The 27348-nt window shown below is 34.8% G+C and overlaps 1 protein-coding gene and 1 long non-coding RNA gene across 2 annotated transcripts in view; one reads left to right on the top strand and one right to left on the bottom strand.

The window, feature by feature from the left end:
• Positions 1-741: 741 nt before the first annotated feature.
• Positions 742-4851, top strand: LOC128983608 (uncharacterized). Its single transcript, XR_008489877.1, has 3 exons — positions 742-2252; positions 3900-4011; positions 4413-4851. It is a non-coding gene; the product is annotated as an uncharacterized LOC128983608 (long non-coding RNA).
• Positions 4852-6350: 1499 nt separating this feature from the next.
• Positions 6351-27348, bottom strand: part of LOC128983605 (uncharacterized) — a 55829-nt gene continuing 34831 nt past the window's right edge. The window contains exons 18-24 of the mRNA XM_054402966.1: positions 13345-13551; positions 12661-12915; positions 11253-11579; positions 10410-10671; positions 9656-9802; positions 8916-9066; positions 6351-8056 (exon numbers count right to left, since the gene is read on the bottom strand). Coding sequence (XP_054258941.1) covers positions 7889-8056; positions 8916-9066; positions 9656-9802; positions 10410-10671; positions 11253-11579; positions 12661-12915; positions 13345-13551 — 1517 coding nt within the window. The 3' untranslated portion in view covers positions 6351-7888. The remainder of the gene's footprint in view (positions 8057-8915; positions 9067-9655; positions 9803-10409; positions 10672-11252; positions 11580-12660; positions 12916-13344; positions 13552-27348) is intronic.

Genomic DNA, 27348 nt, shown 5'->3' with positions numbered 1-27348 from the left:
GGACATGATTGAGCCATGCAAACGAGCTCATCTTGAAAATGAACGAGCATTTGACATAAAACCACATTAGGACAGGACGTCGGGCCATAGTTGAGTATAAAATTGCTGGCTCATTATTACTTAAAATAAGCTTTGTTTAACAAGACCTTGTCCAACATTAAGCATTATAAATATTTAACTAGATTTATCTTGTGAGCAACATTGTTATATATACATTATTTAGCACACACTGGTTATTAAAATTTGTCAATCAAGGTTCCACAGAAAAAGAGTTATAAAAAAGGATAACAAATACAAAATAGTTTATTTATTAACTTAACAGTTAAATTATTTTATTTACAATAGAAAAACAGATTTAAAAGTATATAAGATACATTCATGATAGGAAAACTAACCCTAAACTTTGTTAAAGCTAAACTTATAAACATATGTACACATTACAAAAGTGTCTCAAAGCACAACCACACAACATGCCATGAGTCTTGAATTTCATTTGAATAGTATCGGTTCTGCTTAAAGTAGGTATGCTACCATGGTGGAAGGAAAAAAAATAGGTGTGCTATTCCCACATATTCTGACGTCACTCGGATTGCAAACAAAAGATCATCTGATTGTAACTGTCAAATTAGTATACGTATTTGTTAATTGTTATTGTTTTTATTATTATAAAAACAATAACAATCAAATAAAAACAAATACCTACTAATTTCACAGTTACATGATCTTTTGTTTGCAATCCGCCCTAGTGAAAAAAATTTTCTGGTCCAGGTTCTGGCCAGTACTGTCACAGAACTGACCAGTTCTGCCACAGTACTGACAAGTACTGGCCAGGTTCTGGGCGAGACTGGCCAGGTTCTGGGCGATACTGGCCAGGTTCTGGGCGATACTGGCCAGGTTCTGGGCGATACTGGCCAGGTTCTGGGCGATACTGGCCAGGTTCTGGGCGATACTGGACAGGTTCTGGAATGATACTGGACAGGTTCTGGAGGGTACTGGGCTGATACTGGCCAGGTTCTGGCGAGTACTGGGCTGATACTGGCCAGGTTCTGGCGAGTACTGGGCTGATATTGAAGTTTGTATCTTTATTTTAATGGGTCTGGTTTTACTTGATAGTTTTAGTGACTTATGCCCAGTACATTTTTGTATTATTATGGCAATAAAACTATATTCTGATTCTTATACTGGCCAGGTTTTTGCTGGTACTGGATGATACTGGCATTGTTCTTGGCTGATAATGGCCTCTGGTCCAGAATTCAGACTCAATTATATGTGTTTGTTGTTTTTTTACAAGTTATTCACTTTGGTAAATTGGAGATTACTGATAACGATTAATTTATACATAATCATAATGAGCAAATCTGTACAGAGCTACAGACCACAAGTGTTGTCCGATTGTGATGAAATTCAGCAAGTAATAAGTACCAAACCATGGGTTTTCAAAGTTTTAACTTTTTTGAAATTTTGTTTTTAATGGTGATTTTTCCATAAAAACCCATGAAATAATAGCAAAATCTTATTTTAAAAAATTGGCCAAAATTTTTTTATAAATAACAAGTATGTTAGAGCCCTTTAAATTCTGAAAAAAAGCTACTGTAACTTATATGTTATTTTATATAAATAGAGGAAAACTGTGTTTTTTTTAACCTATATTGATCAAAATTAGTATATTTTGGTCTTTATAATTTAAATTTAAATGGTGCAACCTCTCAGTGTTGTGAAAATTAGGGTTTATATTTTTTGCAACTTTTGTGATTTTTTCCTGTAAAATATTAAAGTTACTACAGTACTACCACATACCCATACATAGGACAAGTATGTGTCCTAGAATAATTATCTCTACAACCAAAATAAAAGATTGATTAAAATAACTTCTGTTATTGTTTTGAAAAATTGAGCAAGATTAAAATTTAAAAGAATTTTCGCGCCAGACTGAGAGCTAATGACAGGGTCCAGTGCAGTCCGTGGCAGAGGAGGGGAGGGGACTGATTTTTCATTTTTCTGTTCCAACTCCAACTGTCAATTGTCAAAAGATCGGCGTCGCCATCTTTGCTTGGCTGTTGTGCCTAACCTCTTGACTTTGCAAAAGTATAACTTAGTCCTTTCAATTTAAAATTAAAATGTAATAGTGTATAATCGTATCCATATTATATTAGTAGCCTAAGATTTTTGTTGTTAGGTAGTTTACCTTCAGTTTTTTTAGTTTTCTTTCACCAAAGAATATCGTTATTGAAGAGGCTGTCTCCCAAACCAAGGTAAGGAATTCAAAATAACATTAGGCCTACTTTAGTTAATAAGTTTCAATGTGAGTTACACATCAAAAATTAGGTTCGATAAAAATTCTGCAACATCTAGTCTTTCTTTAAACTGATTAAAGTTAGGTTAAGTTATAAACCGGTAGTTAAGTTAAGTTACTTATAGAAAACTAACCTAAATGAGTTAGCCAGGCTTTGGCTTACAGTTATAAGTTTTTAGACTACCTAACAAATTTGCATTGGATTTAATCTTAGTACATTTGTTAGTAGGCCTATAGCCTTGATGGGGCTTTCTTTGAAAGTTTGGTTTTTACTTGAACGGAGTCCTAACGTTTTACTGCATGTCCTAATGCGATATCACTTTTTAACCTTACTTAGGTGAATCATTGGCCACAGTTTCAAATCTGCAACTTTTAATAACCTATATAGGAATATACCTAACTTAGCCTACTACAATCATTTTCTTAAACCTATGCAGTCAGCCTTAAGTTAGTCAAAGCCTAGATTAAAAGTTAGGTTACAAGTTAAATATCTTAAATTCAATTGTTAGGCCCTACACCTAAATAATTCTTACACCCTTAAAGGATAGTTGATTTCATAAAATAAATTCCTTAGGCATAAGTTAAAAATAGGCTACCGGTACTGCTAGGTAGGGTAGGATGAAAATAAAATCGAGCCAAGCGCAGTAAATTAAACTTAGGCTAGAAAGCATTAGCTAACCAAAAATAACTTCCAACAAACCGAAAATGTACTCCTATCTAACGTATTTGTTTGACCAATTCCTAGAATAACTTAATTTGTTATTTACTGTCACACTATGGATGAGGCCTATTTTATGTTATAATTAAGTTAACTTATCAGTAACATTTCTCGACTGATAACTTACCAATAATTTATTCATACGGTATTGACAGTGACAGCCAGTTTGTTCTAATTTACCTGAACTTTGCGACATTTTACATATCCTAGGTTAAGTTAAGTATAAGTAAATATAAGTTAAGTTCTAGCTAACCAATTTTCGTCAAAATCTGTTACGTTTCTTAAGCGGTATGGATTTTTCTAGGCCTGTTTACTTCTTAACTGAAAGTAAGTTAGGCTAGAACAAATTTTATGTTGTTAATAAATGTATGTAGCCTACATAGCTTGGTTATTGTATCCATACTTTTGAAATTTGTGATAATTGAATGGGAATCGGCTGCGGCACATTTTATGTGCGTGGGTTATGCTTGTCGAAGCACCTTATTGCACCATGCCGAGTTTTGTGAACTGTACCCTATTTAAGCATGAGTAGATCTGGGAAAACTTTATTATGGTTGATTTTTAGGCCCTTTTACAGCATTGAGAAATATATTAAGCTGATTTTGATTCAATCAATTTTATTTATTCCCAACGGCAAATCACCGTTACACGAGATTGCAAAAAAATAAAGTTAAAAAAGTGTGCATGAAGTTCTTGTCAAAGGTTTAATTTCTTTTTGTCTGTCTTCCCCATTTAAAGTTTTGAATCTAGAAACTCGCTGATGGAACCTTTTCAAGCTGAAACCTTTTTCAAAGTTTTGGTGGTTTTGAGATTAGATTTTGACACGTTACTAGTGCTACATAGCCTACTTACTATTAATAATAGCAAACTTCTTGTTATTTCTTACAGAAGCTGTTTTTCAACCAGTTTCCAGAGGCCAAAGAAAAAGAAACATCGAGACGGTGATAAAAGATTGGCTAAGACCGTCATGAAATCGAATTGTTAGCAAGTAGGAAGGAAGGTAATTTGATACCTAATGATTGATTAATAGATGATGTCAGTCACCATCAAAGCAAAATGTAAAAACTTAGCCTAATGTTTCATTTGCCTTACAGAGTTGATGCTTGATTTATTTGCACATAGCCTATCTCTCTAAGATATCAAAACTAATAGGTAGGCCTATAGACAAACAAATTAAAACCAACACTTTTTTTTATTGGAAACTGCAACATTTTCTCAACCAAAGCAAAATGATATGTTTAAGGAGTTAATGGCAAAAAAGGGCTCAGTAAATTGAAAGAAGCCAGGTGTTCTGATTCTGCTTTAGAATAAGAAATCTGTTCATGAGTCATCTCTTAAAAATTTACATCCAACACCAGTTGAATATATTCAATGTTAATAATAGAATGTTACTTTTTTCAGGAGAGAAACGACTGAGGAGGGAGAAACGACTGAGGAGGACGAAGACTGCATCCCATAAATGGCTCATGGACTCAATCTTTAGATAATCTTTATGTCTTTAAAATTCATTATTATTTATAAGTGCAAAGATCTAATGTAATATTTTTAAATACATACATGTTGGAGTATAATGCTGAATATTGATTAAGGCCTACACATTTGCTAATGAGGTAATTTTTCAAATACCTATGGATAAACATTAACAAAATTAAATATTTTGTAATGGATGATCAATTTAACAGCAGTATTACCTTGCTGACTAAAATAGAAGAAAATTCACAAATAATAATTCTTTTACCAACAAAGGAGCTAGTAGACCTAATAATCCTGTGTTAAATTGTGCATTGTCTTTTGATTTTGTCACTAAGGTAGGCCTAAGATTTATAGGCCTACATAAAAAATCGATAAAATGCTGGCATAAAGCCATCTTTACAAACAGTTTCAATAGAAATTAGTTAATTTAACAATCAATATTGTTATATTTTAAAAAGTTAATTAACCTCAATTAAAAATTGTGTATCAATCCGTAAAATTGTCTGATATTAGGTATGATTGAGATTCATGTTAATATTAGACATGTAATATTAGATACATTCATGGTAATATTAGATATGTATTTGGTTATTTTCATTTTGTTTGACGGTTTGAATAGCACGGAAATAACAAAAAAGTTTTTTTTTATTAGGTATAACAGTGTCTATTGTAATTGAGTACCTAATCTTACATAAACTGCAGAATTATAGGGTCCTCAACCATTTAAGTAAGAAGTAATCATGCTCATCAATAACCATGGTTTAGGCCTATATAAAATTAATGAGTCTTGCCATTGATTTCAGTAAGTAGAAAAGAGTGGAAATTGTGATAAGATAATGGCAGTATTTGTCTGATTGGAAAGTGTAAGTCAAGAGTGTGAAGGGTCACACTCTTGACTTACACTTTCCAATCAGACAAATACTGCCATTATCTTATCACAATTTCCACTCTTTTCTACTTACTGAAATCAATGGCAAGACTCATTAATTTTATATAGGCCTAAACCATGGTTATTGATGAGCATGATTACTTCTTACTTAAATGGTTGAGGACCCTATAATTCTGCAGTTATTGTAAAGGGTTACAATCATTTTCTACAAAAGAGTTATATAAATGGAAATAACAAACAATCGTCATGTACCAATAATGTAAAAATATCAGCATACAAATTTAATTTTTTGGAAAACCCGTCGATAAATTCCTTTCCCTCATGTAAAAAGGTAAATATTTTTAACGAGTTATTCACGTAAAATACAAAAAACTATGGATACAAAAACGTTACTGTATTTTAATTTGAGAAAATGTGAAAGACGTGATAAAATACTAACACAATTATGTTTTTTCACATCATTCTCATGTAAAAGTGGGTCGTCTTCGCAAGCTCAAACAACCAATACATTCTGGAACAGTAGGCCTACTGGCCAGGTTCTGAACCAGTACTGGCCAGGTTCTGAACCAGTACTGGCCAGGTTCTGGAACAGTTACTGGCCAGGTTCTGGACCAGTACTGGCCAGGTTCTGGAATAGTACTGGCCAGGTTCTGGACCAGTACTGGCCAGGTTCTGGACCAGTACTGGCCAGGTTCTGGAACAGTTACTGGCCAGGTTCTGGAACAGTACTGACCAGGTTCTGAACCAGTACTGGCCAGGTTCTGGAACAGTACTGGCCAGGTTCTGGAACAGTACTGGCCAGGTTCTGGAACAGTACTGACCAGGTTCTGGAACAGTACTGGCCAGGTTCTGGAACAGTACTGGCCAGGTTCTGGAACAGTACTGGCCAGGTTCTGGTTCTGGCCCAGGTTCCTGCCAATTCTGGAACCTGGGCCAGAACCTGGCCAGTAACTGGATTTTTTTCACTAGGGCGAGTGACGTCAGAATATGTGGGAATAGCACACCTATGTTTTTTCCTTCCACCATGGTATGCTACTGTAGTTGGAGTTAGGGAAATATATTGAGATATATATTCAAATATGGTAGATTTTATGGCTACTATATAAAAAAATCTTCGATGACATAGTTGTAATAAGTGCTGTATATATTTAAATGAACTTTATAAACTATTTAGTATAAATAATATATTAATACAACTTATTCCAAATATAAATTATATATTAATTTCTATACCATTCAAAGTAAAAAGTTAATGAATGCTGGTTGAATTTGTAGAAAGATTTAATACTGAATCGGTATTCAATTTTTACTATGTTTAATTTATAACCAAGTTTCAAGGTTATAACAGGCACATGAGGTTTCTGCCATTTAGGTTGTGAAGTAGTGTGTTGGGACTATTTGGATTATATATCAAAACCATTCTTAGTGGAACATTATTACGGTATGCATTATAAAATGGAAGTTTGACTTGTGTGCTTTAGCAGAACAAACTGCTTTGCCTGTTTGTAATGTATTCTACTTCAGGAGAAAGACTGTGAGGATATTCTTCTTCCATCATAAGAATAATAGGTACCTCTTAAACCATCTTTATTGAGGAGTGGAGATGGATTTCAAAACAACTTGAGAAAAACATAATAAGACATATTTTAAACTGACTTTACTGTGGTAGACCCCTAGTGTAAATTTGTAGCATTGAGTTATAATAAATCCTCATAGGGTGCGAGCACCGGTGAATTACATGGGAAAATAGGCTATTACGCTACAGTGTAAATAATAGTTTAAACGTCTTGTCCATATTCTCCTGTACTTCCTAATGATAAAATGTATTATGTTCAAACTGAGTGTTGGAAAATACAATTCACCACACATATATCACTGCACCAATGATTGAATGGCCCCATAAAATAAAGGATTTTAAAGTACAGAATCTATGCATGACCACTTTTGATCATAGTAAATTACCATAAACTTAAACACACGGTTGAATTCTGGTTATGGTGTATCCCTATAAATGGCATACAAAATGTGTCCACAATTCCACGAAATCAGGTTTTTAAACATCCTTTCTTATTATTCTTAAAGTAAAGAGGTGTGTTTTGTAAAACAATTACCTACCTAAAAGATTTAAATGTATTGAACATGAATCTCAATAACAGGGTAGATTTTACAATCAGTTCAAACAAAAACAGCCAATTATGTTATACAGATGGAAATTGAGCGCAGATTTTGGTTTCCAAGAGTATTTTTTTTATTATTCACTAGTCAAATTTTAACATTCAGAATAAAGTAATATTTACTGTTTGGCCTATTCAGTTTAAATACTACTAGAAATCTTCATATACTGTAGCGAGCATTAATTCAAATAGCAAGTTTAAGAAATGTAAATAAATTAAATTTCAAAACTATTGAAAGTCAGTTTTATCCTCAATTCGGGCATTTACTCACACATATACACTAGGCTGTTTGTACTGAACTGTGTGTTTGTTGGAGACTAGAGAGTGAAGCTGCAGTTTGTCTAGCTGAAGCCGAGTTGATTGTCTTCAAGAGGTTCAGAGAACTCTTGCAGTGCTCGGAAGATGAAGGCACACTGGACCTTACATACAGTGTCGTCCAACACGGCTTGGGACGTGAACTGACGAGCCAGTTGGAAACAGTTGGTCACCTTCACTGACTGACATACAGGCTGCAAACAAGACAAAATGTGAGCCAGAACATCTTCTCTTGGCCTCAGATATGTCAAATTATTTGTGTTTTTTTTTATTATCTAAAACATTAAGAAATCTTTTGAAAGCAACAAAGACAGGAAAGCTAAACAGTAAATTCTTAAAATATTTCGATAAAGGCAAAATAATTACTGTACTCAGTTTCTCCTTGGTCTACTAATCAACATAGGTGAACTACTGTAGTAGGTGAATAAACAACATAAAGCTCTAGGGGTTTTTTTTTGTTTTGCATAGCACCATTGAACTGGATGCTGAAGTAGACATTCCCGAATATACAGACCAGTTGTAGAAAACTTTTCTCCAAACACGATAACATACTTTGATGAGCCAATCAAACAGTATGCTACAGGCAAAATTTGTTTATTCTTATAGTTTCATCACTATGAAGTAGAAGATTGAGGTGGGCGGGCCATGTGTTTATAAAGGAAGAGGGCTCCTTATTGAAAAACACCCTAATCAACAACCCTGAGGGTAGAAGACCTTACTGGAAGGCCCAAGTTGAGGTGGAGAGATCAAGTAAGAAGAGACCTGTGAAGAAGAGGGGAGGAAGCAATGTATCGTGGAATCTGGAGGCAAGGCAAAGTACCTCCTTGGGTACCGGTACCAAGAGCCACAGCAGTAAGTAAATAAGTAAGTTTCATCACTATGATGGTTTATAGGACATAAGATAGTTTAAAGTAAGTTGAACTTTCCTTTCCTAGTTTGGTTTGGTTAGAAGGTTAGCTTATTAGACAAAACTTTAGTAATTGACATCAGGACTCTATTTCAATCAAACACAGGAGGGGTGTCTACTTGTATCAATAGTGAATATGTACTCACCCCCTCTTTAGTGCAGGTGCAGGTGGTACAGGGGGAGATGTGTTGTGTTGCCCCGATGTCTATGGCAGTGTTCCTTACAGCACATGCAGCTCTGTCCTTCCACGCTGTCAGATCTACCCTGGCTATGCTGCTACAAGGCACTCGGGGGTTCCTACAACACAATTGCCTTAATTAGGTTCATCCTAATTAATCAGTGTTATTGATGTCATATCAATGTAAATTTGTAAAAATATGCTTGTCTTACACCGTAATTACAACTGTGGAAGAAATTATTAAGCTAAAGATTAAAAAGGTTCAGTTGAGTAACTAATTAGTTTTAATGAAATTCCCAATGGAAAATTCATATTACCTACTGAAGTCATCATTGTAAATTGTAGGTTTGGGCTGCTCTAAGTTTTTAGGGTATCAAGAACCCTAAAATGATGATATAGAAGTGTGTCAGTTGGAAAGAAACATGATATCTCTCCAGAACATTTACTGATTTTTTAGAAAATTTTATCAAACAAGTGGACTGAAATCTGAACATTTTTACTCTCTGGAAATAAAGAGACAAAATCAACAGCTAAGACTTAGAGAGGTTAACAATAGTTTTATGTTTGAAACTAGTGGTTGCCTAAAAAAAGAATCACTATAACAATATCTTAAAAAAAAGCAAGTAGCCGACTAGTATTTCTTTTGAATCAATATCATATTTTTGTAGCTTCATCATGATTAACAAACAATACTAATATCAACCTCACATGAAAGGGTCAGGCAGGTCCAGCGCATGTCTCTGTATCGTCGCAGCCCCCTCCACATTGTTGCAGATGTAGCTAGAGATGGTCATCTTCCTGATCTCAGTCAGCTGAGCTGGCGTGAACCTTGTCAGTGGGTCATTGTTCTCATACCTACCACAATGAGCTTTAGTTAGCTTAACACTTTTGTCTTACTACAAGTAAAACAGAGATACATCTAATACTTACATTCTTATATATTTATATTTTGATGATCATTTTTTTAATCACAGAAATTTTATTGTATGGAATAAACTATAAGACAATGTTATACATGGTTAAGCAGCATGTCCATTTTGTTTATGCCTTACCACGCTGTATTATTGTTTTGCCAGAATTTTGCATGAATAACAAAGATATTTCTATGCCATTTGTAGTCAATTGTACTGATGTATTACCAAATTTCTTGGGCTTTAAACTATCGTAGCCTACCGTACTCCTTCTACTGCTTAGAATCCCAAAATGTAACTTGACTGCAGTTACTATTACAGCTGAGTAGCTGTATATACCAGTTGTCACTTACAAATCGGAAGGTTGCCAGTCCAATCCTGAGAAAAGTATATTTGATATTTCTAGAGCTCAACATAGCTGCCAATCTAAATTGGTTTTTACAGATGCATCAGCTTGTTTGATTAAAGAATCTGCTGAAAATATAACCTAGGTACAATCTCACTTAAGAATTGTAATATACAATGTAATAACATAGTGGTGGATGACATACCAAAACCTGTCGCAGGACCGTAAGCGGCGGAACTGATGTCCGACAATGCAGGCGAAGGTAGGTCCAAGCACTCCACCGGGTAGCGCTCGCTCACTCATACCACCCGGGAATAGGTCTATGTCATCTACATGGTCGTACACTGTCCTCAACACTTCAACAAGCTCCGGAGACATCTCACCTCGCAGATCATTGAAGTCTCTGGCACGAGTCATGTTGCAGAGCTCCCTGTAGTAGTTGTAGCCTCGTATTCCATGATCACGGGCTACATGTTAAATAAATGTTTGTAAGAGATCTTGACCAGACATGATGTTTTCAAATTGATTAATTGTTTAAGCCATAACTGATGTCTAGTAGAACAGATATGTGACAAACAAGTGATGAGGTTTCGTTAAACTAATAAATCTACCAACTATTTAAATTATTGGCCTTTCATAGTTACAGAGACTTATTAAAAAGTTACTTGGACAAAATTAGATTATGATTATTGCCATGGCCTCCTATAATAAAAGGCCGTGGTGAGACAAAAGCTGTTGCCAGTTTTTTGGACATAATTTAATTAAATTGAATTGAGCCATCGACAGATTGCACTGATGTAATAAATTGGTGATTTCTGTTGAATGAATACATCATATTTTTAACCATGTCAAACTGATAGAACAAATTATTGTATGCTACATCATCTGACAAAAAATAAGATAGAAAATGAAAATAGAATTGTATTCATAAGCGTGTTCTGTGACTGGCTCATTCCACTATACTCTTTTTGAAAGAAATATTGGCGACAGCAGCTCCTTACAGATGGTATGTCTACTTCAGTATCCAAAATCCAATTGTGTAACCCACCTCTCTGCATGTTGAGAGATATTAGGTCCATTCCTGAAAAAATAACTCCGGTCTTTTCAAACAAATGATTAGTGACTTCCTCGGTGATAAAGTTATCCAAAGTCTCCATGGGGGTATCAACAAGTCCTAGTATGATTTCCTCTATCATGTTGGGGCGGTAGAGAATTTCTGGTTTGAAGAAGTGATCCCTGAGTCGCACAGGGGGTTGCTTCTCTCTGTACTGAGGATCTACTCTGCGGAACACAGGACGCAGCAGACTGTGGCCGAACCTGAATGCTGCGGCTGAGAACTCGTTGATAACTGTTGCATCACAACTGGGGTCATAGCCTGTAACATATGTATGATTATTGTATTACTGTGATGACTGGGACGGTGGCGTCGTCCTGTATCCAGCTACTAGAAGGTCACGAATTGTGGATATTTATAGGCATGCACTGTGGATGCGATACTGCCAACATCTAGTTCTAGTGAGAACTACGACAATCCGCAGTAACTTACTATCCTGATAATTTAGACCAATTCGTTAATACCAAGGCAAAAATGTAGTTCGGATTCCACTAAAAACTGTAGGTCCCTTAGTTTAAACATATCATCAGTTATATTAATATTTTTTTAATCAATCCATGTCATGTAAAAATATTATTTAGAAAAGCTATAGGCCTAAATGGCAACAAAAAATGTTTATAGCTTAATATTTACAACCGATTTGTTGTTGTTTTTTCACACAGTCTTGTTTGGATTGTATAAAATTAAGTGGCAAGCTGGATGTGCATGCACACAAGAACCTTTCCCCCACCTCAGTCGCTATTTGTTATTTTGTCCAGTCAACAAATTTATTGCTGTTGGATAAACATAATAGCACTGATATCGAGCGGTTTTTTTTATGTCCCACCTCCACATCCCAAGACGCTAGGCTTTTTGTTTGGAACCATGTGTATTACTTAAGGATACATCAAGGAGGTTGTGGCATTATCACTTAAACTGCGCTACCAATGAACCAGATTGCTTCCTAGCATCTAGTAGAATGACCCCCAGAGTTTGTTAGAAGAGCCTTTACCTCATCCCTCCCTACTCGTCATTCTAATTGATAAAATCCTATGAATAGAACTAGACACAAACAAAATCAATAAAGATTGATTATAGTTTTTAAAACATTTTGGAAAATTTAATTTTAATGAAACTACTTATTTGACCCCTTAAAACCTTGGGATTGGATTTTTAATGGATACAGTAATTCCTAGGTTTAGGCACAAAAACTAAGAGTGTCTCACTCAATCTGACATGACAATTAGTAAATCAATAAGAAAATTATAATAAATGTAATATTACAGTTTAAATTTTATATGTTAAAAGAAATGAGCTCCAAAGCACACATATTAGTTGATACTCTACAGTAAGGTGACTTTACCAGTGTAGTAGCCCTCATGTTGTAGAGTAAGCCCGTGTCGACGGATGCCCTCCCAGCCAAAGATGCGAGGTAGCCACTCAGAGAACACGATGTGTTGGTACATTGCTCCCATGATGCGACGGGTCTCTTGGTACAAAACCTCGTCACCCCAGTGTGGGTTGATCACTGCCAACTCCCCTACGATGCGGTTGTGTTCTCTCATGAAGATAGTGTGCAATGATCCCAGTCCCGGCTGCTCACTGGCCCTGGCATCACCTGTAGTTGAAACACAGGAGAGTGTTATGTGAATATCTACAATGTTAAGATATGTATACAGAATCTCGTAATATTCATCCAAAAGCTTTATAGGCTAGTAGTAAACGTAAAAGAGGGAGAAAGAAAGTGTCATTGTTTAGCTGGCATTTTCTACTCCCCTCTAAAAAAATGCACTTGTGGGATAAAAACTTTGAATTAGTTGCAAACTCTTTGAGTGCTATCAACTGATTGGGACTCTTTGCTTGGGTAAGTAAGTAGTGTATTCATTTATTCGTCCTTAATTTATTCCTAAGCCAGGTGATCTTTCTCCCAAAAATAACTTAAAAGTACCTGCATTTACTTGATTCCATAAAATAGTAGACCCATACACACTCCAACTAAGCTTTTAATATGGTATCATAATGTTAATCAGATTCAAGCAAGGTATACCAGCAATGAAGCACAACTTGTCGGGTGAGCGACACTCAATGTGATCGTATATCTCAGGCAGCAAGTCTCTGCCTCGGGTGGGAGACCTGGTGTAGTTGAGTTTGCCTCCAGAGAAGCTGCGTAGCATGCGGGCCTCACACGCGTCTGAGCCGTACACAAACGACATGTCTAGGTAGGCAGTCAGCTGGTTGATCTGCTCTCTTGGACCTGACACATTAAATGATCAATACAGGAACTCAGCCACAATATTGTTGGATACTGAAGTAGGCATCCCATCTGTATAGACCAGCTGTAGCTTATGTGTTAAAGAGAACATGAATGAGTTTAACCCATACGTGAACTACGCGGCCGCATATGGCGCCACGAAAAAGTGGCGCCGTGGTGCCATCGGAACAAATTTTTTTTATGTGAACAACGTAATTTTTGTTTATTTTTGCTCAGAGTTCAAGTGTTCAAAGCACCACAATAAAGGCATTTATTCTGTAAGCACCAACAGCACTTGAAAAATGTGTATGTTGTATTGCACTACAACTCAAGGACTCAATGCCATTTGCAGTTTCGATTTGTGGTGAGCTGACGCTCAGCAGCGTATACGGCGCGGCGCCTGTGGGTTTCATTTCACGACTCACTCTCACTCCACTCATGCATGCGCTCGAGATAAGCAAGCGCGCAGCGCCACTTGTCACAACAAGAAAATTCCCCCTCCCTTCTGCTTCTGATCCTAGAACAGAGCATTACGTTGTATTGCACTCTTTTAGCTTTATACGTATACCGTATCGGTATCGTATTGGCATTGTTTTGAAGAGATGATTCATGATTGTTGATGAGTGAATGATTACGAGTGTTTTAAGTTTAATTTATGATTAGCGCATTAAATAAGAAGAAAGTTTAAACTGAATGAATGAGTAAAACATCTTGCGAGCCGATACTAATAAAACAATGGCAGAAAAAAAGAAACCATCGGGCACTTATTATAGAAAGCATAAGGCGAATTTGGAAGAGGAAGATAAAAAACAAGCCAAATCAATTAGTAGATTTTTGTTTAAATCATCTGGTGGCGAGTCTAGTTTGGTCTAGTCCGCCCAAAGAAGTCACGATAGAAGACGGCAATGACTTAGGTATTTATTTATTTATTTTCCAAGGAAAGATTAAAACAAGCAGCTGATCACAAATGGCAAACATTACGTCATGGTCGTCTTCTATCGTCACGTCATGCTTGACGAGCATTATGGCCTGCTTTTTTAGTGTGGCCTTGGTTTTGCTAAAGTTTATATGATGAGTAAAAGTGTAAAAATGTTAAATTTCTGCGAATAATAAACCGTCTTTTATTGCAAGTATTCTTCTAACCTAAACTTATAAAAAAGTTCTTCCCAAAATTATTGGGTGAAAATTCACAAATACGGTTAAGTGATGTTCGTGGGGTGGGGGGGGGGGGAATTCTAAGTGGCGCTGATTCGGGTGTTCGCTTAACTCTGAAAAATTCCTAGAACCGGCCCTGTGAATGAGCCATTAAAAGTCGGCAGGACCGCCGACCATCTTGGATTTTCTGCCCATTACGGCAATGTTAATGGTTGAAGCATTACGGCATTATCTATTAAAATAAAAAGTTGCAAAATAACTCATTTTGTAGCTATTGAAAGCGTAGATGTTTTTGTTGTCTACTTTTTAATTTTAATTGTTACCTATTATTTTGTCAAACTACATAAATATATTGACTTAAACTGTGATTTTTTCAACCTCTAAAAGTTGAAAAAAAAAAAGTAAAAGTTGAAAGTTAAAAAGTTGATAGTTTTAAAAATCTGAAAAGCAATTCAAACAGAAAGTATATTTAAGAATCAAATAAAATTTTCTAATCGGTAATCAAGCTTACGGTGCATGATTAGTATGCTTCTACGTAAACGCATGTTTTTGCAGATCGGCGCTCGGACAACCACTGTTTAGCGTGGCATTTTACGGTCAAAACAATGAAAAACTATTTATTGACTTCTGCCAACTCTTAATGTTATGAAACTTCAAATGTTAATGAAATTTTAAAAAATTATAAAAATTTCAAAAAACGGAACAACAATTTTTTGTGGAAGATGGTCATGAATTTGCTGCTATTTTGAGAACGGGGTGAAGATGTCTCTGTGATCGTGGAAGATAATTGTGATTTTATAGCAACTGTGGGAGAAGCAGAAGATTATGTCTCCGTGATTGCAGAGGACTTACTCAAATTCACCACGTAAGAAATAATTAATACTTTTATTTAATTATTAGTGATTTAGCCAAAAAGGTAATATTTGAACTGTGTTTTGTGACTCAATAACACCTTTAAATGTGTTATTAAATCACGAAACACTGATACATTTGCATAATTAATGTGTAACTACTTACTCGATTTCATGATTATTGTTGATTTGGTAATTAATTTAATTTGACAGAACTCACTTGACATAAGTTTGAGGTACAGGAACAGTAAAACACTGGCATTCTGTTACAAGAGGAATGTAATAAAGAAATTAAGAGCAAAATAACAAATTACAGAAACAGTGAGTGAGTGAAAATTTAAAAACGTACGTTTTCATGTCCCTGGCCTTTTACTTCGAAGATACTGGATTTGTAGTTTATTATTATGTGTTTTAATATTTTTTGGGACGGGGGCAAAATGTTACACACATTTATTTAGTTTTAAATAGGTTCTAGGTATTTTTTTTGTATTTTTAAAGTCTTGAAATTCACGACCATGACGTGTCCCTAGGGTACATTTTCCAACTTTCACGCTGTTTTAGACTAATTATTCATGCCAAAATACATAAAGCCATATTTTTATGTCATCAATAGTTATTAAACTTACAAAAAAGGAGCATATTATAATTTTATTGTCACTGAAAACTGACTACCATGACAAAATAAGTCTGTCCCTCGATTTGGCGTCAAAAAAATTTTCAACTTTGGAGCACGACGGTGGCAAGACTGGCGTTGATTGCGTCAGTTCGTTTTAGAGACTAGTTCAGGGTGTACGACAGGATTGTAGTACCGGTTGTTTTGAGTTGATAGGGGGAATTACAAGATCAATAAAGGCAAGTTTGTGTTTTTTGTAATTTTGGTGTGTCCATGACCATACGCAGTCATTCGATGAAGTAGACACGGTGTTAGTTTTTGTTTATAAGATATTTCAATTGCTAGATTAACCTAGAATTCCACTTTGTATCCTCGAACATGAGGTGCAGGGCTACCGCCAGAACAGAGCCAAATAACACGTAATGTCACGACTAAAGTTTCACGACCATCGCGGGTTTTTTCACGACCAATCCAGCCTTATGGATTATAATGTGTTTGGTCGTGACAATAACTTAAATAAAATTGTAAATTGAACAGTTTAGTTCAATTAAAACACATATTTTTACCATAACTAACAGTATAATTGAAGGATTTTTTAGAAGATTTAGATTATTCCAGGTAATTCACGACCGTACCGCTTGACCCTGACCATCACGTTTATGATTTCTAGCATAAAAATTTCAAAAATTAAAATATCATCATATTTCAATGTTTTATACACAAAAGCCCTAGTAGCACAAATATATATTAAATACATATGAATAAATGTATTTAAAATCTATTTTATATATCTCAAGTGTGTATTAATGTCAATTTTATATAATATTTAAAATATATTAAATATATAAAAAATATGTTTTTGAATCTATTAAATATTAAAAAAATATGTTCCAATAATATATTTTAGTGAATAATATTTAAATAAAAAATGTATTTAATATCTCTTCCAAACATCCCATGGGGTCTAAACATAAAAACACAAAATAATAAAGATTTAGTATGAAAAACACAATTATCAGTTGATTAAATTGATTAAATAGTTCATAAAAACAAATTTTGAAAAAATTACTGGATAAAATTTTTTCATCCCGGGTGGGTCTCGAACCTGGGTCCTTCGACTTATGAGCCTCCTACCTTACCTCTGAGCTACTTGTGACTGTTGATAGCATTAGTTTTCAAATGGTGAAAGAGTGGCCCTCAGTTGCAATGGTTGCAATACTCGAAATATTTTTGATACTACAGTATAATATGATTCTGTTAATATGCTTTGGGGCATCAAGTAGTTGAGTTGAATAGTGCTGTAGTGAATAGTGAGTAGTCTCCACGAATACAAATACAGTAAACTACAAAAATTAATTTAAATACTATGACAAATATTATGTAATTTATGGCATATGTAAATCAAATAGTTATTTTTAGAACGTCATCTACAACCGTAATTAGTTTCTTAAAAGGTCGCCAGTCACTAGCACCCTTTTCTAGCCAATCATTCGAGATTTCTATGATCACATTCATTGTCACATATTGCAATTAAAAAAATAAAACCCATCAACACTTTTTTTCGTTTGACCCAAATGTAGCTGTCGAACATGTATACTGCCTCTTAACTATATGCTTTTTTTTCTTTACGTGTATGATAGAGTGACACCATTCAGAGTACGTATTATTATAAACCTAATTTTAACGCTTTCACAATAGCAATTATCATACAAAAAATGCATGTATAAATTGATAGACACTATAAAAAACAAAAAGATGCAAATTATTTATTTGCTAATTATAAAAGATTATAGGATATATATTCTACAAATATAAAATTATTTTATTAATAAAAAATATCTGACGTGTTTCAAAATATATTTATAAATAATTTAAATATATAATATAGTTTCAAAAATATTTTATATATATATTTAAAATATTCTCAACACATAATTTTTTTAAATATTTAATAGGAAAAATATACATATAAAATATGTATATTATAGATTCTATACTTGTTTTATCAAAATATATTATGAATCTATTTTATATATTCAAAACTTATATTTAATTTATATTTTGCATTGCTTTTTGGTAATATTTTAAATATATATTTGAATATATCAAACTATTATTAAAGATATATTATATTTATATTTTATTCGAGGTTCTATCAAATACAACTTTAAATATATAAAATATTTATAAAATACATATTTGTGCTACTAGGGAGAAGCATACCTCTATAAAAACATAACTATTTATCGGGTCTCAGGTAAGTTTTTTCGGAGTTATACAAACTAAAAAGATTTTATTGGCTTTTTTCCATTTTTTTTATTTTTTTTTATTTTTTCTAGAAAGACCAAATATACAAAAAGCTTAGTAAGCTGTTTATTGTATAATGGCCATAAAAGTAAATTAATTTATAGCAAAACATAGTTATAAAAATAATATTAACTATTTTTAATATTCAGTTTTATGTCCATGATAGTCGTGACAAAATTTCGTGTTTTTCCAACAAAGATGCTCTATTAATAAAAAACCACTAAAGATATTGCGTTACCATGGACATTTTATGAAACTTCAAATGTCAATAAAATAAAAAAAATAAAAAAAGTTTCAAAAAGCGAAACAAAAAATTTTAAAATTGATTTTCCTGAAAACGTAGTTTTTAAATTTTTACTTCGTGCATACTCTACGAAGAGTACAGATTGAACTAACGAACTTTTGTAAATACAATAAATTATAAATGGCAAAAGACCAGCAAAGAAAGGGTATTTTAAAAGAAAGAACTAAACCCAAGATCAAAAGATTGAAGTCAAAAGATTAGGGAGATGGAGTGCAAGGAAAAATAAAATAAAAAATGAAAAGTATGAATTAGAAATATAAAAGTATAAGTTGTTAAAATAAAATAAAATTTAAAGAAAAACTAATAAAATAAAACTAAGTTTATACTTGAAGAATCTCTCTCTAGGAAGAGAGAAACAAAGGTTTAAAACATTCCCTTTTAATTATTTTGTGAGTGAGCAAGCAGATTTAGAATTAAAATAAATTATGGTTACAATGGATTTAAATTGGTACATACATATTTCACTTGGTGTTTGAGTTTGCACAACCTAACTTCTGCCACTAAAGTGACAACAGGCCATGGGATCTAAACTTTACATAGACACAACACATGCGCGACACTTCAACGAAACATTTAACGATTTTGGAGACTGGAGACTAACTAACTTGCTAAGCTGAATTCTAGGAGACTCTCCGACTCTCCATCTCTTCCGCAGATAATTTAGAGGGTCGCAAAAGATGCCGGAACCTCTCCGCCAATCGGGTGGTGATACGTCATACAGCCAGGGTCTTCTTACAGCTGATTGGTTTCTGTGAGTCCACGTGATTTGCACACGTGTCGATGCTTCCAGAAGTTTATTAGCATATTCTCTGTCCCGTCACAGGAAAACGGATGCGTAGCTTGCACTTACTTTTGGGAACAAGCCCAGACTGTCTGATCATTGGAAAAGTACAGTAAACAGGAAATGATGATTAAGAATGACAGCTACAGAGATTGAGTATTGAAAACAGGAAATAATGGGTTGGATTACAAAGTTCAGGAAGCTTGAGAAATATGAATTGAAATAAGTTTCAGGGTTTCAGGAATGGTAAAGTAAAGAAATTATATTTTTAATTAAAATTGAGTAAGTAGTTACAAATGTAAATATGAAATGTTTACCACAAAAAATGTAACACCATACACATTCATTCTATTCTCATCCTACACTCATCTCCATTCATACTTGGCTTAAAATACCTACTTTGTATGGTCGCCATTTCATTAAAAAGTATTGTTTTGGTTTTGTAAAAAGTGGTGTAAAAGTGTGGTGGACATTGTGATTGAAATCAAATTTACAATTGAAACAGATTTCAAATGGATTTAAAACTAGGAACAACCTATACCGGTATTGAAAATTGATGAAAAATTGATATCTATATATTCTACTAGCTGTACCCGCGGGCTTTGCCCCGTTTAACTTCATAAGTATTCGCATGGCTCAATCACGTAATGGTTGAAGTTTGTTCGCTACGCTCACTCACCTTTAGGTTGGAGCTCGTTCGCTGCGCTCACTTGCCTTCAGATTAGCTCGTTCGCTATGCTAAGGCCCTGTACACATGAGGGTGGCAGCCGCCGCGGTGGCCGCAACGGTGACCGCCTAGGACCGTACACATGGCAGCGGTTGGATCCGCGGTTACGCTGCGGTTGCGGTGCGAATTGACCGTCGCTCGACAGCCAGTACTGTATTTACCCAATTATTTTTCTTTTAAACGCGTAACGCTTTGACAATTCTTTTCAGGAAAAAACTCAACAAACTCTTGCCACGCATTCTTTTTTAGTTTATGTCCTAAACGTATCTTCTTTTTGTACTTCTTTAATGGACAGTTCAGTGTCAAAGTTTTCTGGTTCCACAGCAGCACGCATGGCCATTGTAAACTTACACTACGAGCACTACATTAACTCCAGCCAAAGCTACATACTTCACCAACAGAGAGAGAGAGAGAGAGAGAGAGCGATGTCCACAGGGCAAGCGCGCAGATGTCTGTGGTCCTATAGTAGCAACTGCAGTCAACCACGGCGGCTACCGCCCTCATGTGTACGCTCTCATTCCAAATCTAGTAACTTCAACCGCACGGGAGCCGCGGCGGTCGAAGGGAAATCTACGACCGCCGCGGTTCGTTGCGGTTGATTGGAAGTGGGCGGTTGCATGTGAACGGTCCCATTTGCTCCTTTGTACTTTCAACCGCCGCGGTTCCCGCGAAATAGCAACCGCGGCGGCTGCCGCCCTCATGTGTACAGGGCCTACCTCGCCTCCAGGTTGAAGTTCGTTCGCTACTCTCACTCACCTTTTGGTTGCAAATTAGGTGTTGTCATAAAGAAAAAATAAAAAAAATAATAGTGCTGCACCCTGTTGGTAATCCTTGTAACTTTAATGCTATTGAAAATCACAGAACAGAACCAGCATGTTTAATTGAAACAGCTGTTAAGATTCATTAATTCCTTTTAAATATGAAAAATCATAAGGTTAACATGGGAAACTCCAGAGCCACTGGGGCGGAGCCCGAAAGCCCGATCAGAATAAAAACTACTTAGTTTTCCTATTTAATGCCCAATTTCATAGGAATTTCAGCCTCCTAGGTAAATGGGAAGTGGGAGAATTAGTGATGAGTGAGTGAGTGAGTGAGTTAGTCAGTCAGTGAGTCAGTAAGTGCTTTACCTTTTATATATTTAGATATATATATAATACGCTAAGCAGATTTTTGTAAACAGAACACCTCCCTCATTTTTGGACTGATATTGATGATTAAATTGTCAAAAGAATGGCCCTGATCTGTAGTTTTACAAAGTCTTTTTCATTTTTTGAAATCTTTATTAGTTTGGGCAGGATCTTCTATCGAAGTTGGGTTTTCTCCCATAAGATTAACATGGGGGAATCTAAATATTTAATTGGAAACTTTGTCTCCACTAACTTTAGAGAACTGCTGGGCATAGAAACTTGGTAGAGGTGTACAAAGAAAGGTCTCGGTCTGTAGGTGAGCTATCAAAAGAAAAACAAAGTAAATTCCCTTAGGGCTCTGCAGTGGCGGCTAAAGGGGGGAGGCTCAGATATGAAGATTCACATTATTTTTGGTTAAGTAGAAAAATTAATTAAAAAAATTAGTAGGAACCTCAAAGTTTGATTTTTTTTTTAAACAAAATTTATTATTTTTATAGGGTGTCTTGTAGTCGGGAAAACAGGAAAGTCGGGAGTTAGTATTGAATTTCAAATCGGTCTTGAAAAGTCGGGATTTAGTCTTTATTTTGGTATGAAAGTCGGGAACTTTTATGATTTTGCCGCAATCATCGCAGACGTTGCCGATGACGTTTCCGTGGCCGTGGAGTCAATGATGATGTCTACACGGCCCCGGGAAATGATCATAATTTTTCCGCGATCACGAACGGCAACAATGACGTCCGAGGCAGTTAAAGATGATGTCTACTTGGTCGTGGAAGATTTTCTTTCATCATCCAAAAAATCCAAATGTTTTCGAATTTTGTATTGCAAAAATTTACTTTACTTGAAAAACACCCCATTACATATTAATACTTTATGACATAAAGACAGGGTTTGGTGTAAAATTCAAAATTTTTTTTAAATCATAAAAATTGGCATTAGTATCAAGAATTGAGAATCGCTACATTTTGGTATCAATACATCACTAATTGTTGAATAATCCAGTCTTGAAAAATTTGGCATTAGTCTTAAAAAGTCTGGAATTAGTCTTGAATTTTTAAATGGTAATAAACTAGATACCCTAAATGTTAACTTTGTATGTGGTGAAAATAACATCTTACCATTACCAAAAAGGTGTTGGAGCTCTCAATAGACAAAGTCAAATGGAATTCGTAAATTAGCCGATTACAAGGTCCTTCAAGTATGTTCACCGTGTTCACTGAATCCGTAATTCCTTTTATGTTGATTTCCAAATAGCCTAAAATACGTCTTTAGAGGTTATATTTTTTCAAAAATTTTCGGGGTGCGGATCTAGGCCCCAAAATGTGGGGGGGCTAAGCCGGGCTGCCGGGGGGGGGGGGGTCTAGGGGGTATGGAATACCCCTCAGTGTGGAGGGGGGCCGGGATTAGCCCCACCACATTTTGGGCCTAGATCCGCCTAGTGAGCTCTGCCCCAGAAGCCTTTAAGGGTGTTTGGTCAAAAATTAAAATTCAAATTTTTATGCTGGAATGTGTTTGTTGCAATGTATTAAAACTAGAATGAGGTTTAAAAAAAATCAAAAAAATTTTTTTGAGAATTACAAGGGGTTAAAGTGCTGATATTTAGGTATTTTTGTACTAACAATCAAAGAAACCCATTGGGAATTTTTAAATAAAAAAAACATTTTCGTATTATATATTTCTTCCTTTAAGCAATGAATAAAATTATTTACGAAAAAAAAATAATTTTTTTATTTTTTTTATTTTACAACTTGATTATTAGTTGAGTGTAATACTAGAACTTAATGCTAGCAGTTTTAATATATCTGGGTTTAATCAGTTAGAGTAAAGACATTTTTTAATAGTTTCTATGTGTAACAGTTCTGTCTCAATATTGGTACACGTAACACCATGTCAAGTCGGCGCGCGGCACTGCAAGTGTAGTGGTGATCATCTACAGTGCCCGCACGCGCCGTCTACGCCAAGTGCGCACGGCCGCGGGCTGCCTTGGTCTTCGCTCTCTCTCCCACCTTTCCTCTCTCCACCTCGCACACCTGTGGCCCTTCCCACACTGTCTTGTTTGGCGCGAAATCTTCACCATAGCGGAGACTGCTTATTGAGTGTTACGGTTGCTACGTTTTTTTTCAAATTGTTGTTCTAGTAGGTGTGCTGTAGGCCTTATTTTAGATTCAGTAGGACATTAATTAGCCTAATAATGGCTAGAAAACCACGTCCACGCAAGCGATGTAAACGGTCTAGAGCAAGGAGGATGGTGATACAAAAGAAGCTTAAAGAAAAACTGGTTAGTTCACAAGTGCGGTCAGACAGTGATCCAGATAATAAAGACGAATCCAGCGAAAGCATATTTAACAGACTGCTCACAGAAGAAAGGTAAGTTTCAATTTATGTTTCTCTAAATATAGAGTTTGGTTAAGATTATGTACCATATATTGCCAAATATTATACATTTAATTTTAATACATTTTGTAATTACATTAATGGCTTTAGGAATCAAGAAATTCACAACATAAAAGGATTATCAGTATTAAAATTTTCAGTGTTTGGGCTAGCCCTAAAATACTAGTAATTTTGTTATCAAATTAACATCTACAAATGTCGACTGAAATCTACAATTTTGCATATAATTAGATTTTTTTAAAGCGTAATATACACTTAATTTACAGTTCATGATACTGATTTTAATGTTATTTTAATAACAGAGCCGTATAGGTATAGTATAGGTAATATGTATGTATAACGTTTAGGTATGGTAATATGTATGTATGGTTATTTAAAAACTGAGTTAATACAACGTTTTTTTTAGTCTTTCCCATATTGTCGTAGAGAAAACCTCAAGGTCGAAACAAACAATGAATAACGTATGAGTCACGGAGGAATAACGGAGGTCACGGAGAAAATTCAAAAGTAGTTTAATTTAAAATGCCCATGTAATTCTTATGCTGGAAATAAAAACTGTTGTAGTTTACTTGTTTATGGATATATGTTGATACAATTTGGCAAATTTATTTTACGACATGTTATTTGGTTTCACAGACATGATCTCGTTGAAAAAAACCCAGAACATACAGAACCTGAAGAAGCAGAGGATGATTTAATGGACATCAGTGTTGATTCAGATACAGAAGTAGAATTCCCTGAATTACTGATCGAGCCTTCCGCGCCAGAGGACCTTGAGATTACTGGGCGACGTGTTGTTGATATCAACCATGTACTGAAGCAACTGCAAGACCTCTCGACGCATCACAAAACATGTACCATGGGAAAGTATAAGTTCAGCAGGGAAGATGTCAGTGGGTTATACTCAAAATTCATTTACTATTGTGACAACTGTGAAAAAGAAAGAGTAGTTACATCCGAACCTGAAGATAGAAGGCAGGAGGTAAATGATGCTGCTGTTTGGGGTGCCCTGTCTGTTGGTATTGGACATAGCCAAATACAAGAACTTTTTGGAATAATGGATGTACCTTTCATGAGTGGCAAAAAGTTCAAACTCCACGAAAAAAACATTGGAAAGGTAAATCAAGCTTTTGTGTTATTTAAGCCTATGCTATTACATTCAAACTGCCAGTACAAAAAATAAGTTATCTTACTAAATATTATATTCACCTCATTCAAATATCATCATTAAAATATCTGTGATTCATTGGATTTTTTAATAACTAACGAAGAAATAAACAAAAGTAAAATTTTTGTTATAAAATAGGGTGTGTTAGGTTTATTTATGTGTTAACGGTTTTAAACTAAGATTTATTTTATTATTTACAGGTGTGGGAGGAATCTCTTGTAAAAAAAATGAAGGAAAATGCAGATGAAGAAAGAAGAATTGCAATAGAAAAGAATAATTACTTAAATGGAGTCCCTTACATTACCGTCATTGGTGATGGTGGATGGGCTAAGAGGTCCTATGGTCATGGGATGAATTCTTTGTCGGGTGTTGTAAGTAACATCTCTTTACTAGTAACATTGATCATATTCTTAAAGCAGTTAGTTTCGCTTCCAGTTTTGGACTTGCTTCTCTAGACATACCATATGACTAAAACATATTAGTGTACAGTAATTACAATTTTAAATCTCACAAAAACGATCCGCCAGATCATTTATGCTAACATAAATTAATTTGGATCAATTAGAATTGGTGATATCGTTGTTTAATACGATTAAAATGTAATTAAAGCCCGATACACTTTAAGATTGTTTTTGCCGATCGTTTAAAACATTATGTTTATTATTTTCTCACAAGTACAGTACTTCCTTACATTCCTAATTAATTTAATGTTGGAAACAATTTACTTTTTTTAAAATTTTATGTTAACAGTTAAAAAAAAATTTAGGTAATTTTTAAATGTCAAACCTTACCTACATTGTCCCTTATTGAATTTTAGGGAGTACTTATTGGTGCTGAGACTAAGAAGCTGTTGTACATCGGTGTTCGTAACAAATTTTGTTACGTTTGTGCCAAAAGCAAAAACGTGAATGCAGATCCTCCCAAACATGAATGTTTCTTGAATTTTCATAGACCATCAACAGGGATGGAAAGTGACATCATTGTTGATGGTATGTTACGTTTTACAGGCTAATCTACTTTGTTGGCTTTGTAAAGTTCTACGGTTGGGAGTAAGATTATTGATATCGTTAACGTTGGGCGTTATTCCATAATAGCTTTAAATGTAAAATTTATTTTTATTAAAATTTCCGTTTAAATTGTAAAGCTAAAGATAGTCAGAAAAATGTTTGATATACTAATATTCAATTAACTAAAAAAACTTCCTTATTTATCTATCATTAAAATGGTGTATTGCCTCGTTCGTTTCCAGGCTTCAAACACAGCGAAGAGGATTACGGGCTCATCTACAAATTCTATATCGGCGATGGGGATTCAAGTGTATTTGCACACATACAAGAAAAATGCAGGTGATTATTTTCATGAGAAATAGGTACTGGACATGTGTATTTAAAGTGTGCATTTCTACAATTGTGTTTTCATTGAGCAAAAGGTAAAATAAAGATTTAAAAATTCACAACAAATAAAGTAACTACTGTACTCTATCTGCACAATATGTCAGGTCCATAATGGCGGCCAACAATTTATACCCAGTCAAAGTGAAGTACTTACTACTCTATAATGATCTGACGTGGTCTGGAGTTGATATCTTGAGAATGATATATTCATATGTATTGATATAAAATTATGTATAATTTAAAACTCATTTCAAACTCACTCTGTATATTTTACAATTTTAAATATATTTAGATTTATAGTACATATGTTTTACTTAGGTATGGCAGATACGTCAAAAAAATCGAATGTGCCAACCATGTCACTCGTGCATTGAATGACCAACTGCATAAGGTTGTTTGCAACACCACCTTCCCCCTCGAGTCGCGCAAACTTTTGTCTACAGCTGCTGAAGGAGACACAATAACTAGACTTGAAAGGATCGTAAAAGGTAATTTAATTTAATTGCAGTACATGTTTAGCAATAAATCACGGTAAGCGTTATACTGTCAAGTTAGCAACTGCTATTCGCAAGCGTCCTACATGCTCTTTCAGAACAGAAGAATCATGACAAAAACCTTAGATAGTAATTCGTAAAAAATCCAAGTTCTCCTAAGAAAAATACTAAATTAATATAACACTGACATAAAAAAACGTATTCTTTCTTTTTGATATTTTATTCTTTCATGGTATTCGCATTATCCAAACATTCTACCTTTACCGTGGTGACCAATTACCAAACGACATGCTAACCAGAATTGCTATCATTAACTTAAACACCTTCGATTATTCCATGTCTAGGAACTCCCTAATACAATTGTTGCACCTTCTTTCAGGTGTGCGCACTGCTATAAAGGAAGCTGGAGTAACAAAAAGTAAAACAGACGTCGACAACCTCCGACACGACATCAAGAACTGCATTGACCACGTGTTTGGTGATCA

The sequence above is a fragment of the Macrosteles quadrilineatus genome, unplaced genomic scaffold (assembly GCF_028750875.1).
Source record: "Macrosteles quadrilineatus isolate MER2022 unplaced genomic scaffold, UCM_ALF_1.0 Scaffold_1__1_contigs__length_201487025, whole genome shotgun sequence".
Taxonomy (NCBI): domain Eukaryota; kingdom Metazoa; phylum Arthropoda; class Insecta; order Hemiptera; family Cicadellidae; genus Macrosteles; species Macrosteles quadrilineatus.
This window is presented reverse-complemented; position numbering and strand designations above follow the sequence as displayed.